Source organism: Pseudorasbora parva, chromosome 12, assembly GCF_024679245.1.
Source record: "Pseudorasbora parva isolate DD20220531a chromosome 12, ASM2467924v1, whole genome shotgun sequence".
Taxonomy (NCBI): Eukaryota; Metazoa; Chordata; class Actinopteri; order Cypriniformes; family Gobionidae; genus Pseudorasbora; species Pseudorasbora parva.
In genome coordinates, this window is record NC_090183.1 from 32988470 (window position 1) to 33004516 (window position 16047).

General features: G+C 44.5%; 1 protein-coding gene across 1 annotated transcript in view; it reads right to left on the reverse strand.

Annotated features, from left to right (window-relative positions):
* The window catches only part of brinp3a.2 (bone morphogenetic protein/retinoic acid inducible neural-specific 3a, tandem duplicate 2), a 64545-nt gene that overhangs the window by 38518 nt on the left and 9980 nt on the right, over positions 1–16047 (reverse strand). Inside the window, exon 2 of the mRNA XM_067459907.1 lies at positions 1471–1773. Coding sequence (XP_067316008.1) covers positions 1471–1670 — 200 coding nt within the window. The 5' untranslated portion in view covers positions 1671–1773. The remainder of the gene's footprint in view (positions 1–1470; positions 1774–16047) is intronic.

Sequence of the window (16047 nt, forward strand, 5' to 3'; positions counted from 1 at the left end):
CCGGGGCACAGGGCTCAATCCGAGGGGCGGGATAAACGGTTGTCTTTCAAACTCACTCTGCACACAATTGGAGAGCGCTACACCAACCAGAGCAACATGAAGCGGAGCTAGTTGATAGATTAAACTTTTGCCGTATCTGGTCGGTAAAACTCCGAACACATCTTCCCTTTTTAAGAATGACTTCAGTGTCATTCTTTGTTCTTTTCTCAGAGAAAAGCTTAACTCCAAGTCTTCCAGAGTCGCGGTCAAAGCTGATTCGAAAGACCGCCGTTCGCCAGCTTCTGTGTTTACTATGTTAAGCCCCGCCCACCGACGCTATACACGATGGGATTGGCCTGACCAGAGTCTGGTTTTTACAGCTCAGAAGTGCATTGAGAGTTGCTAGACGACACAGTCTTCAGTCACATGATCCTCCAAAAATCATTCTTATATGCTGATTTGTTGCTCAACTAATGTTGCTTATTGTTGTCAACGTTGAAAACAGCAGCGCTGCTTATATTTTAATTTTTGTGAAAACCATGACAGATATGTTCAGAGATCTTTCATGAATAAAAAAGTTCAAAAGAACAGTGTTTATTTGAAATGATTGTTTGCAACAACAAAAAAAAATCAAATATGACCCAAACTTTTGATGTGTAGTTTATGTATTGACAAAATATTTTTATTTTCCAGCAAGCCCATTCATTTGTTGTTTATAGACTCATAATACAAATAAATTGTAATAATTAGTCTGTTGACAGGTCAGTTATATAGCAGCAGAAAATACACAGAGCTTCAGATATTTATACTTTATAAAATATTATGTTGTTGTTTTTTGCATTGTCTGTATTGCTTAGAATAGCAACGACTGGAAGAACAGGATGTAGTTAAGATGCAGTTAATCAATATTCATGATACATACGGTGTTGCATGCTAAATATGATACAGTCTGGTGATAATATAAGTATTTTTATATTATTATGATATATCTCGTTACTTTATATAATTCTGTACTGTAAATAAAATGTCCCATTCCTGCCTGTTAAACGTTCTTTACATGTTCTGATATCTGCACTGATTGTAACAGAATTATTTTATAAAAACAACAAACCAGAATAACTGAGTTGGGCAAAATACATAACAAATTATTAATAATATCCTCCCTTCTGATTCATCAGTTGGATTTTGTATTGAGTTACACCCACAGGAAATGTAATTAGAATGACAGAAGAGGAAATTACTACTTGTTCCGATTCTAAGGAATTCAAATAATGCATCCTGGGAAACAAAGTTCAATAAAATACAGCGTGTGGCCATTCTGACATGATCAAGGCTTCCAAATGTCTAGATTGATAAATGTACATGTTTTATGTTTAATTAATGTTTAAGTGAATATACATTAGGCCTATATATAGTACCAATGGCTCAGGAAGTGGGTCATGATCAAAACGTACGTAACTACATACAGGCCTCAATTCGTTTACAACTAACCTGTAGATTTTGTATCTCGTGGAAAATCCGTGACGATTCCTCTCCACAAATTCAGTGTACTCTTGAGAGTGGTGAAAGGGGCCCTTGTCAGAGAGAAGCCAGTCCAGGGGTCCTGCAGGGCCATCTTCAGCTAAACTGACAGAGCTTGTCAGCCAGCAGCGGAGGCTGAAAGTCAGCAGCAGCAGCTCCCATAGAGCCATGGGGGAGCAGCACAAGCCTTCAGCAGCACAGGCTCTGGTGCAAGACCACACTCCACCACCCGGCACTGAAGATCAACATGGCTTCGGTCTCACAAACGCTCACCTAAACGCACACAGCAGACAGAATCACACAGCAAGGACAAAGATACATTAGTACACACTTAGTCACCTTCACCTCCACTCAGACAAACTCACCAAAACAACTGTTCATTTAAGTGAAAAGTGCACACACACAGAGAAAGAAACATAGAGAAGCAATTAGCAGGAAATTCTGTTTCCTTGAGGCCACGAAAACTATTTAGGACTCCGGAGAGATCTTGTCAACATAGACAGGGGAGAAAAGTATGAGGATTCTTTGTGGGAATAATCTACTAATTGTCTGTAAGTGAGAAGTGTAATGTATTCACATAAAATGTTCTCTGCATGGTAATGAGTGCTTTAGTACTTCAGAGGAACAAAGTATCACCAAATTAACAATAAAAGAATGTAAGTGAAATAATAAGATCCTCCTGTGCACATGCTTCCATTTTTAGCATCCGCTGTGCAACTGCGCTGGTATATGAGATAGAGAAATTCCCCATTAAAAAAAAAAAGAAAAAAAAAAGATACTTCTTATATTAATCCAAATTATTTCTAACTCTCCACAAGCTTTTCACTTCCAGTGCAAACTTTATAAAAAGGCAATAGTTACAGTTTAAATGCAGGTACTGCAATTCAGTCCCGTGGTACATAGATACCATGAGAACATATTCAACATCTCTTTCAGTATAGTTCTCAGTGTCTCCTGCAGTTCCGCCCCTTGTTCTAACCCTGTTATTATTTCTATATTTCCACCAAGTGCTGTCAATCATTTTTCACAGCCGTGACCAAACCAGATGTTGGAAAAGAGTCTCATTACTGTATTCTGATGCCAGTCTGTCAAGTCATGTGTGCCATGTGTGGGCGACTTTCAAAAACCATCATACTTACATGGAACAGTGTGAAAAGAGATGCAAATGCAGATGAAAATACAGAACCTAAATTTAAAACATGCAACATAAATGCACCACACTGACTTGCGCATCAGTGCTTAGTATAACCCCTAATTATTGTGATGTGCATATCAAAAACAGAAGCGCTATTATGCCTATATTCATTGCAGTGCATATAGTGATGGGAAAGGTGTTGGTCAGCATTTCAAATCATTAAATATTTTCAAGCTTAACATTTCGAGTCATAATCATAAGATGTCCACCTTTGGCATTTATTCCTATAGGAGGTCTTTCATACATGATCAACACCCTTATCTTCAACACAACTATATAATGTATGTTGCATGCTGACACACATTCATAACGGTGTGAATATAGCCCTGATCCAGGCTACAACGCTTTCTGCTGTGATTACAGCAGATTTAAAAGCAAGGCTTTTGCTGCATGACATCTAATTCTTCAACGCAGACATCCGTACTTCTACATGCATATTGATGAGGAAGTCTCGGTGGAACACAGTAACCACTCAGTAGGGATCCTACAATGCGCTGCGCTTCAGCGCCACAGTGCACCACCAAAAAAAAGGGGCCTTTCAAATGCCGCAATCTCCACATTTCCATCAGCAGTTCTTTTGACTTGCTATTTTTCTGCCTTGAGTAACAAGCACTTTGCTTTTGTGTAAAATCACTGTTTACATTTCTCCCAAGAGCAAACCATTGTTATATGTGTTGTGTTCTAGTTCAAATTTTTTTTTTTTTTTTTTTTTTTTTTTGGATGGTAGCTCTGCTTGGAAGGTGGCAACATGAAAAAAAATGACGATTAAAAGGCATGTAATATTAGTCACGAGGGCAGAGTGAAGCTTTGAGATAGATGGGGCTGCTGGCTCATGCTCTCTTCTGAACATAATGTTGAGCTATTTCAGCTTAGTAAGTCATTATAATGAATAACTTTCTCTAAATAATGAAAAACATTCTCGTAATAATGAGAAACTTTCTCCTAATTATGACTTAGGCCAAATCCACACGAAGCCAGAGGTTACCTTATATCTTTATCTGCGTACACTTGAAACCACTAAAACGACTCAAAACGATGTAGTATACATGCCAGGCCAGTAAGTGGCGCTTTAATTCTGCCAAATAAATGCATTAAAAACAGAGAAGGAGAGTTGTGGCTAGAAGAGGTTAGGAAGAGAGACAAATTCTCAGGATAAAATATGTGTTCTATTAATGCCTACACCTACCCCAAATGTGAATAAAGTACGCAATACTGATCTGCGCATGCCCAGTGCCCGTAACTGTATTCCTTCTTGTCTTACTGCGTGAGACGTGGTGTGAGGACATCACCGTTTCAAATAATACATGGATTGGCTGTACACACAAAAGTGCAAGAGTGTCAGTTTCAGATTTCTCCACTAGGGTTTCAAAAATATATTGGTTTCAGTATATATGGTAATTCAATATGGCTCCTAAAACAGCGTATCCGTGTGGACGAAATACTGATACAAACTGTTTACGTATACAGCTTAACACGTCTCCCTGTGGACGGGGCCTTAGTATCTCATAATAATGAGAAACTTTCTCGTAATAATGACTGTTTCTCAATACTCAAATTGATGCTTCCTCGTTTCCTCGCTCCTAAGTCCTCAATCCTGTGACCCAGAAACCGATCAAAGTCAGTCCTCTTGAAGGACATCTCAATTCTCTAATTGCACCACCAGGATACAAGGATTGGGTTGCGAGGAAGATCCTGAGGAGTTTTGAGCGAGGATACGCAGGTGTATCCTTCCCTTGCATCCTAAGGGGGTGGAGCTAAGATGCAAGGAAAGGAAGCGATTTAAAAGAAATGTCCGTGATGTCACCGGTAGTTTTCTGAAGAAGATTTTTAAAGCTCAAAAGTAGGCAGAGCCGGCTGTCACTGTCATGCCATCACTCCCAGATAACTGAAAATAGGCAAAGAGGCAGTATACGGCTGGACTAACAGACAACAGACAAAACAACAGCAGTGGCAATCCACCTGTCACTCAATTAGCCACACCCTCAATTATGCAGAATTTAAAGGGGTACTTCAGCGCTGGGAAGATGAATCTGTATTTAAACTGAGTCATCAATGTAATAGAAATGTGAAATTAGTTTTTAATTTGGTGCCTTCTAGAGTGAGAAAAGAGAGAAAATGTATTTTTGTCTCATGGGGATGAAAGTCTACAATTCCCAGAATGCTCTGCTACCCTGTGAGGCCATTACCAAAGCCACCCACTTGATTACTGTGACTGAGTTGGAGAAGACACTACAATTAACAACTGAACGTGTCTGTTCAATATAATGAGTGAGTCGCCGCGCGAGTCTCACAGCACTGAGCAATAACTGCAGGAGTGAGATAAATGAGCTGAATGAGCTCTCATGATGAAAGCTGAGGTAATCGCGACTACACTCGCGGCATACATTCACAACGCGAGTTCAGTCTGGCGCGTTTCAGTTCATGCCTTTGCAAGCTTAACTTTCATAGAAATTAATTTGAGAAGTTAAAAGACTTACATTGCTCACCATAGCTCCATTTAAATGAGTGCCTGTAGCTGCCAGCTGAGCTCTGAGTGTGTGATCTCCCATCCCCCATGCACGGGTTCAAAACATGCGGAAATGGCTCCCTCTGCTGGCTGTAGTCTTTAGCCTTTGGCCAGACATTCCTCCTATGATGCAAATATCGTCAATTTGCATCATAGGAGGAATTTTTCCAGAAATAAAATGCATAAATCTCTTGTCTCAGGGGGATATAAGGGGGGAAAGCGCAATCATTTGAATATACTTCAGGGTTTCTTCTTATACAAAGCCATATGCTAATCCATGAAGTAACCCTTTAAGGCTTGATATAACTTAAATGGGTGAGTTATAACTCCTCACAGTTGCCACGAAGGGCAAATTTAGCTATAGACCAATACCAATTTTGAACCAGGCTTTTATGTTGTAAAGTTCTCCCATGTGTAGCCTGTCTCTAGCGGTCAGTCGACAAATTGCAGTTTAAGTCACTTCTGTGGTGAATTTAAGCGAGACAGGAAGGTTGCCGTTTGGCTGTAGGCCACCGCACTCATGCTAATATCCACCGGTGAGCACAAGCAGGTGCCGTTTGTTACCGCTTTGCTTCTGCATTCCATCTTCTTGTGCTCATGTAAAATATGGAAGATATAGTGATTGTGGTGTGGCAAGCAGCGAGGGACCGCGAGAGCGGGCCGGTGACGAGTGGTAATGAGTACCAGCTGCGTGACGCACCGGTCTCGTCTCGCGGCCAAGTGACGGGAGCATAAAAGGAGGAGCCAAGGCAGTGGAAGACGAGAGAGGACCAGGCCTGGATTTATGTTGAGTTTTGTTTACGTTCTATTATGTTTGTGTGGGCAGTTGTCCCTGAGGGGCTGCCCACGTTTTATTTTGTGGGTATTTGCGGGCAGTCGTCCGTGAGGGGCTGCCCGCGGTTTTACTTTCGTTTTGTTTATTTTGAATTAAAAAGTTGTGAAACATTCGCCGGTTCCCGCCTCCTTCCTTCCCATCTAAGAACATCGTTACAGTGATAATTTATCATTGATGTTATTTATGCTATAGATTGCACTTTGTAGATTACAGTGACTTCAACAAAAATAACTGTTTTGCAGAACGTGCCATGTTTGCAGTGTTCTCAAACTCTCACACGGCTTAGTTTGACTAGCGGATGTTGCTAATGTTTCTCATTACAAGAAAGTTTCTCGTTATTATGAGAAAAAAAAGTAATTATCACAAGAAAGTTTCTCATTATTATGAGATACTGAGTCATAATTACAAAAAGTTTTTCATTACTACGGGAAAGTTTCTCATTATTATGAGAAACTAAGTTGTTATTATGAGAAACTTTCTCAATATAAATGAGATACTAAAATTTCTCATTAATATTATATTGAGAATTATATATTTTACTCAGCTGTGGTGAAAACAGGCTTCCATACATTTCACTGCAACTTGTAGTTAAGTACTTTATTCAAGAGCAGGGTTGTGATCTCTTTAACTCTCCAGTTCTTTGAGATCAGACCCGCAACTTTAACTCAACATATCTTCACCTGCATGCTATCTTCATACACCAACATGTAAATATGTATTAACTGAGGGCACTGTTCATTTCAAAGCAATCTGCTGCTATAATCACATTATCTCCCCCACCTAGTGCAGTAACAGGATTTTGGTTATTATCTGCAGGAATAATATCAGGTATGTGTCATTCCCTTTTTACAGGGGCATCATCAGACAATATATGTGGTTACAAAAACAATACACTTCTTCAAATGGTGTTAAACCGATCCACCCTGAAAGAGAAGCCGATGTATACCACAAATAAAACATCTAGCCTGAGAGAGAAATGTATTTTTTATCATCAACTGCGGACGCATGAAAAGCACCAATGGTGCCACTTAAATATAATTGAAAAGCAAACTGGCTTGAAATATCCTCAGGCTGGTATGAAATATCATAAAACTGACAATTCTGTTGGTTCCTACACAACTTTATGTTGATTAAACCACAGCTTTCTATAAAAGAGGCACTGAAACAATATGTACTAGGAAAAACGCTTTTACAAATAAAACTGATTAGATTTGACTCGACTTGACAAGTGTGACGTGTGGAGGGAATGAAAGAAAATTGATGTATAAAATGTGTGGGATGAACAGAAATAAATGATGGGGGAGAAAGTGTAAACATATAAATGAGGATAATTAAGAAATGTAATAAGTATCTGCATACGTCAAATTAAGCAAAGGTCTGGTGGGAGAGAACATCAAACCAGTAGCTAGTTTTCTGGGGAATGAAGAGAAAATAATTATTTAGAGGTATGTGGGATTAAAATTTGTGTTGCCACTGTAGAACTCATAAAAAGGTGTTTTAAGCCTTTAATAGAGAGAAAATTATGTATACAGTTTTGCACGACCATCCAGGCCTTGCTACATGACATGGCAATTTTTCATTTAAACTAGATGTTGCAAGAGTATTTGTATCATAACCTGCAGGGCCTGCAATAGCAATACAAACCCTGGTATTGTAATTTATCATGTAAATGGTGAATATGACAAGGTCCTGAGTATTCACCTAGAGGGACGAATCATTTTAAAACTACAGCCATGCCTAGTAATAAGAGAGAAACAGACTAGACAAAATAGCTGTCTGAATGACAAAAAGCCAATCTGTTTTAAACGGTATAGCATTTTGCTCAAGCACATTGAGTCATATTCATTAAGCAGCGGTGCAACTCAGTCATTTTAGATTATATTCATAAAGTGATTGTGGACGGATTATAAATAAATAACTGACTAAAACCAAAGAGATAATACAAAGAATATCCAGTTAGCAAGAAATAGTGTTTTTTCTTTTTCTTTTATGTATTGAAAGTGCTATTTCTTTCCCTTTGTTGTCTTCAATGAAGATGAACATCCCTGCAAGGTCGCTAAAATAAGAATCTTTAGAATGGAATGACTAGGTGTTCGAACTAGCTGAATAAACGTCTTTCACACTTTCTTAGAACGTGCTTTTAACAGTGAGGTATTTTATCAAATTCTACAGGTGCGCTTATCTGACCTATATTGCCATGTTTCCTTGTGTTTTGTTGTGGAGATGACAATTACTTGAGATGAAAATGGAACTGATTTTGCTGCTACTTCGAACTTTGTTTGAACCCCACTAAGATTGTGATTAGTCATGCATCTCACAGGATGTTGTGAACTTTTCATCTTTGTTTGAAATTCTTTTTCTCCACACCTATTTTCACAAGTTCCACAACAGGGCGATTGCTAGCTTGTTCAAAACAATTGTATTATTCTCAAACTAATATTAAAAGAAAATGCCAGGTTAAGTACAAGCTTCACTGAGTTTTTATGCCACAATCTTAATTACTATTAAAAAAATATTCTACTTTACTTATTTTTTTAAAAAAAGGCAAATATCTAGGATTTCAATGCCTTTACTTTAAATGGAAGAATGAAGATGAAGATCCATAAACATTTCAAAAGTAACAAGGTAGGGTAGGCAATGTTTTTCCATCCCTCCGCTCACCCTGCACAAGCAAACATCATCAGCATGTTTGTCACGTCACAGACAAGGGAAAAGGGTGCGAGGACTCAAGTGCAGAAAATGATAATTTATTATAAAATAAAACATAAACTCAAAACAAAACCCACGAGGGGGAAAAACATATAATAGAATAATATAAATACAAACTTAAACAAACCAACAGAATCACGGGGAGGACAGAAGACGCAGACATTACACAAGGATCCAACACAGACTGACAAACACAAGGAGATTATAAAGGGAACAAACAAGGCAGATAATGAGGGAGAACAGGTGGGGCAAATTAACCAATAATCAGATAACAAGGGGGAGGGAACTGACAGGGACGCGAGCACATGCTCAACATAACAAAACCCACAAGTGCACACACGACAGGACAGGCATGTGACATTACCCCCTCCTTAAGGAGCGGCTACCAGACGCTCCACTAGGGACGGGAGGGACAGACCCGGGCGGGACGGGAGGGACAGACCAGGGAGGGACGGGAGGGACAGACCAGGGAGGGACGGGAGGGACAGACCAGGGAGGGACGGGAGGGACAGACCAGGGAGGCACGGGAGGGACAGACCAGGGGGGCACGGGAGGGACAGACCAGGGGGGCACGGGAGGGACAGACCAGGGGGGCACGGGAGGGACAGACAAAGAAGGTACAGACAAGGGAGGGGTAAACAAGGGAGGAACGAGGAAAACAAAAAGTTCAGGAGGCCATGGTGGCCCACAAAGTTCGAATGGCCAGGGCGGCCCACCGAGTTCGGGAGGCCCACCAAGTTCAAGCGGCCGGGGCGGACCATAGAGTTCAGGCAGCCAGGGCAGTGCGGGTAGAGCAGGACGCCAGGGAGGCGTGGTGAGAGCAGGGTGCCAGAGAGGCGCGGTGAGTGCAGGGGGCGCCAGGGAGGCGTGGTGAGAGCAGAACGCCTCAGCGGCGCACGGAGAGCAGGACGCCTCAGCGGCGCACGGAGAGCAGGACGCCTCAGCGGCGCACGGAGAGCAGGACGCCTCAGCGGCGCACGGAGAGCAGGACGCCTCAGCGGCGCACGGAGAGCAGGACGCCTCAGCGGCGCACGGAGAGCAGGACGCCTCAGCGGCGCACGGAGAGCAGGACCCCTCAGCGGCGCACGGAGAGCAGGACGCCTCAGCGGCGCACGGAGAGCAGGGCGCCTCAGCGGCGCAGGGAGAGCAGGGCGCCTCAGGGGCGCAGGGAGAGCAGGGCGCCTCAGCGGCGCAGGGAGAGCAGGGCGCCTCAGCGGCGCAGGGAGAGCAGGGCGCCTCAGCGGCGCAGGGAGAGCAGGGCGCCTCAGCGGCGCAGGGAGAGCAGGGCGCCTCAGCGGCGCAGGGAGAGCAGGGCGCCTCAGCGGCGCAGGCAGGGCGTTGGGGAAACTTCTCCAGTCCAGCAGTATCCACCGGCACTGGGACCACCGGAATACGATCTGCTGGCATTGGGACCACCGGAACATGATCTGCCGGAACTGGGACCACCGGAACATGATCCACCGGCACAGGGACCACCGGAACACGATCCACCGGCACAGGGACCACCGGAACACGATCCGCCGGAACTGAGACCACCGGCACACGATCCACCGGAACTGGGACCACCGGAACTTCCTCCGGGGCTTCGGATAAAGCCCTGTGCTCCTTCCACGCATGCAGGACTGCCACCACAAAGCATCCCATCACAGCCCTCCAGGCCGTTTCCGGACTCGGGACCACCGGAACGGAGTCCACCGGCACAGGGACCACCGGAACACGATCCACCGGCACAGGGACCCCCGGAACACGATCCACCGGCACAGGGACCACCGGAACACGATCCACCGGCACAGGGACCACCGGAACACGATCCACCGGCACAGGGACCACCGGAGCACGATCCACCGGCACAGGGACCACCGGAGCACGATCCACCGGCACAGGGACTACCGGAGCACGATCCACCGGCACAGGGACTACCGGAGCACGATCCACCGGCAAAGGGACCATCGGAGCACGATCCACCGGCACAGGGACCACCGGAACACGATCCACCGGCACAGGGACCACCGGAACACGATCCACCGGCACAGGGACCACCGGAACACGATCCACCGGCACAGGGACCACCGGAACACGATCCACCGGCACAGGGACCACCGGAACACGATCCACCGGCACAGGGACCACCGGCACAGGGACCACTGGAGCTGGGACCACAAGAACAGGCACGGAGGGAGCCTTCCTTCTCCTCCTCCTTTTAGAGACCACCGGAGCTTGGGCCACTGGAACTGGGGCCACTGGAACAGGAACCACCGGAGCTATCCAGCCCCTGGTCCTAGAGGGACTGGAGTCCAGCTGTTCCACAAACTCCCAAAAGTCCGGGGTTCCCATTCTCTCAACCTCCATGGGGCTGAGAGGCATGTCCAGGCAGAGGTTAAACACCTCTGCCTTCTCTGTCTCATTGAGGTACAGGTGATGCACCTCAATAAGGAATTTGCAGGCGAACTCTCTTACACCCGCCCCCTGTTGGCGGATGTATTTAGAGTTCACCTGCCGCATCACCTGTACGTGCCTGGTTAGCTCCATAGTTCAAAGAGCAAACAACAAAAATAAACAATCCTCTTGCTGAGTCCTCTATGGTTGGATCCTTCTGTCACGTCACAGACAAGGGAAAAGGGTGCGAGGACTCAAGTGCAGAAAATGATAATTTATTATAAAATAAAACATAAACTCAAAACAAAACCCACGAGGGGGAAAAACATATAATAGAATAATATAAATACAAACTTAAACAAACCAACAGAATCACGGGGAGGACAGAAGACGCAGACATTACACAAGGATCCAACACAGACTGACAAACACAAGGAGATTATAAAGGGAACAAACAAGGCAGATAATGAGGGAGAACAGGTGGGGCAAATTAACCAATAATCAGATAACAAGGGGGAGGGAACTGACAGGGACGCGAGCACATGCTCAACATAACAAAACCCACAAGTGCACACACGACAGGACAGGCATGTGACAATGTTCCATTAGGCTGCAGAGTTGTAGACTCTCTTGCCCAGCACCACAAACAAAACACAGCCTTTTATCTTTTACTGTTCCTCCTCGACCAAAACAACAAGCTTTTGCTCTAAATTACCATAATTAAGAGATGTCAACCCATGGCGTTCTACCAGGAGCTGTTCACATCCTTGGACTCAGAATCATGTTTCCACAGCAACACTATCAACATCGAAATTAATCTACAGCAGTCAGGTGGTACAAGTCAGAGCTCTAAGTTGTTTATGTCCATTATTATTGTAATGGTATATGCTTTGACACATGAGGTGATTAAATACTCATGACGCTTTGCAGACTCTGCTCTGACTGTGTGCATTTGTGTTTTGGAGAAGTAGTAATATTGAGGAGGATTTGAGAGATCTTGTGCTTTCATATCTAGCTTGCTATTGCTAGCCTCTCCAAAATTGCCTACTCTAACTTTAAGAAAAAAAGAAAGAAAAAATTGCTTTTCTGTATAATGTTTTTACAATTGCAACACACCATAACACCATAAACCCAATAAATTATTAAAATAATAAACAGCTTGAATAATACACAAATGAGTTAACTCTTTCCCTGCCAGCGTTTTTTTAAAAAGTTGCCAGCCACCGCCATGGTTTTTGACCATTTTCACCAAAATAAAAAATCCCGTAGAGTATTCTGCTTTATGAATATCTGAGCATGCAATGTATGAAAAGAAAGAGCTAAACTTCTTCTTAAAAAAAAAAAAAAAAAAAAAAATAAAAAATATTCTAGCTTCATGCATTCCTTTTTTTTTTTTTTATCAACACTTAAATATGGTTAAGTTTCATAAAAAAAGCAACAAAAAGCTGAGAAAATCAAGTTTTTGTGAAAGACTGTATCCAGATCAGATTCAGAGGGATGATTAAACACAGATGGAGTAGATCGAGTTCATCAACACCCCTAATGCTTCACGGTCTTGTAGCTCATCCTGGGTCCACATTTAATTTGCTAACATTAGATAGTTTTGATTTATATTATGTTTAATGTTGATGATCATGTTATTTTTCATATGCATTTGCTTACATAAGATAACTTGTTTTACTCCGTCTTCCTTGTGTGTGTTTTGATTAAGAGATGCAATACTCATTCAGAAGATGTGTAAAGCAACTCCCTAGCGTCTAGCAGTGAAAACACAGAAACCCAGAAAATTTTGTGTTTGGCCAGGAAGCGTTTTCTCACAAATAACGGAAAATTCAGTGTTTGGCAGGGAAAGAGTTCATGTGATTTTAAAGATCATGAGCTTCACATTTCCTCGAAACAAAAGACTACATTTACTTGACTTTTCCATTTTTTCCAGTCAAAATTATTATTTATAAAAAATTACACATATATTAAAACCTGAATACAATTGTAATATTATTAAATAAATGTATTTCCTCAGAAAACAATCAATCCTTAATTGCCATCTACAACTCCATATAGCCAACTATCTCCAGCCATGGACTTAAATTACAACTGGTGTTTAGAAGGTTACTTTGTAAATGTAATTGGATTACAAGTTACCCTATTTAAAATGTAATAAGCAGTGTAACTATTCAATTACTTTATTAAAGTAATGTAACGGATTACATTTGAGTACTTTTCTAATTTCCAGCACTGGAATGCATTTTTATCACTCACCATGGTGGCACTTCTTAGACAGATTGTAGCCTAAATCTTTTCAGAAAAATTCAAACAAGAGAACCAATTAAAAGAATCAGAACAGCATTGCTTTACTAAATGGCCTTTAAATGGCAGGAGGCAAAAACAGGCAAAGCAACAAATTCATATAATTCAACATATACTAGCTTTTTCCAGAAAATATTCAGATGTAACCCCCATTGTAATCATTAAACATTTTCATAGGTAACTGTAATTTTACTACACATATTTTTTCTCATTAACTGTAACATTTTTTTTTTTTTTTTTTTTTTTTTTTTATTTGAGTAGGGACAAGTATGTCACATAAACGTCTCGGTTACGTATGTAACCCTCGTTCCCTGAGGAGGGAACGGAGACGTAACGTCAGTGACTGACGAATGGGGGTTTCGCTTAGAAGCCTGTCATCTCCGAGACTAGAAAGCGCCCAATGGCAGTGCCAATGCCATGGGCATGCGAGATTTGCATGCGTAACTCCGCCTACCCACGTGGGTATATAAGGAAGTAGCTGGCATCATCGCATTATGTTTTACCTGCTGAGGAGCCAAGTTGAACTCCGTTCCAGCGGTACAGCGGATGTGGCAACGGGACGTTACGTCTCCGTTCCCTCCTCAGGGAACGAGGGTTACATACGTAACCGAGACGTTCCCTTTCGTTCAGTCACTCCGACGTAACGTCAGTGACTGACGAATGGGGGTCCCAATGCAATAACGCCACTCGGCTGTCTTCCAGTGCCCTGCGCAAGCGTGAGAACCCTGATGCAAGTTAGGACGGTCAAAGGCCTCTACTTAACGCAGGAATACCAAGGTACACTGGGAGGCATATTCCAGGAGGAGATATGCGCCAAGATGCCTACCCGTAGGGAGGACTTAGGGATACACGTATGACCCCGGGGGGCTGCATACGGAAGATCACTGGGGTACCAGCCGAAGGTGGATTTTTAACCCCAGGAGGTGGCAAGGTTGCCAAGGGAATACACCCGCTCAGGGAGGCTTACGGTGGAAATACACATGTGGGGGTCGCCGGAGGGGAACCATGCACATGGGGCACCTGGCCGGACACGAGTGTCTGGGCTAAGGGCAGACTTACTGGCGTCGGCGTCGTCAGTGCTGGAGGAGCTCAGGGCTCTCGGGGAACTCACCTGAGAAGAATATCGCACGTATCCAGTCCGTGGAGTGGAATGGCGAGCAAGCGAAGACACCTGAGCCAATCCATTACCGGCCACTTGTAGAGGCGAGTACATAGTCGGATACAGGCTCCACTCGGAGGTTATAAAACCTGGCGAATGTGTTTGGTGTCGCCCAGCCTGCAGCTCTGCAGATGTCTGTCAGCGGAGCGCCATGTGCTAAAGCCCAAGAGGAGGCCACACTCCGGGTGGAATGGGCCCTGACCCCAAGGGGACATGGGCGTCCCTGCTGCTGGTAAGCCAAAACAATGGTGTCCACTATCCAGTGAGACAGCCTTTGCTTTGAGAGAGCCTTCCCTTTCAGCTTCCCACCATAACAGACAAAGAGCTGGTCTGAGGTCCTGAAACACTGCGTCCTGTCTACGTAAGCGCGAAGGGCGCGTACTGGACAGAGCAGTGCCAAGGCTGGGTCTGCCTCCTCCAAAGGCAGCGCTTGCAGGTTCACCACCTGGTCTCTGAACGGAGTGGTGGGAACCTTGGGCACATATCCAGGCCGGGGTCTCAGGATCACGTGAGAGTCGGCCGGCCCGAATTCCAGGCACGCTTCGTCAACCGAAAATGCCTGCAGGTCCCCTACCCTCTTGATGGAGGCCAGTGCGGTCAGGAGCGCTGTCTTCATAGACAAGAACTTAACATCTACTGACCGCAAAGGCTCAAATGGGGCCCTCTGCAGAGCACTTAGAACTACTGAGAGGTCCCAAGAGGGTACGAGAGGAGCACGAGGAGGATGTAGTCTCCTCGCACCCCTCAGGAACCTGATGACCAGGTCGTGCTTACTTACCGTTTTCCCGTCCAGGAGGTCATGGTAGGCGGCGATAGCGGCCACATAAACCTTCAGGGTGGATGGAGACAGCCTTCGATCCAACCCTTCCTGGAGGAAAGAGAGCACAGACCCGATCGGGCATTTCCAGGGGTCTTCTTGGCGAGAAGAGCACCAATTGACGAAGAGGTTCCACTTCAACGCATAGGCCTGTCTCGTGGACTCGGCCCGAGCGGAAGTGATGGTAGCCACCACCGGAGGTGGTAGGGTACTCAAACCTGCCGCGTCCCGTCCAGGAGCCACACGTGGAGGTTCCAAAGATCGGGACGCGGGTGCCACAGGGTGCCCCGTCTCTGAGAGAGTAGGTCCTGTCTCAGAGGAATTGGCCAGGGAGGGGCTGTCGCAAGGAGCACTAGTTCTGGGAACCAGGTCCGGCCGTGCCAGTACGGGGCGACCAAAATGACCTGCTCCTTGTCCTCCCTGACCTTGCACAGAACACGTGCAAGAAGGCTCACTGGGGGAAACGCATACTTGCGTAGGCCCCGCGGCCAGCTGTGCGCCAGTGCATCCGTGCAGAGCGTGCCCTCGGTCAGGGAATAGTACAGGCTGCAGTGGGACGAGTCGTGGGAGGCAAACAGATCTACCTGTGCGTCCCCGAACTGATCCCAAATCAGCTGGACCGACTGGGGATGGAGTCTCCACT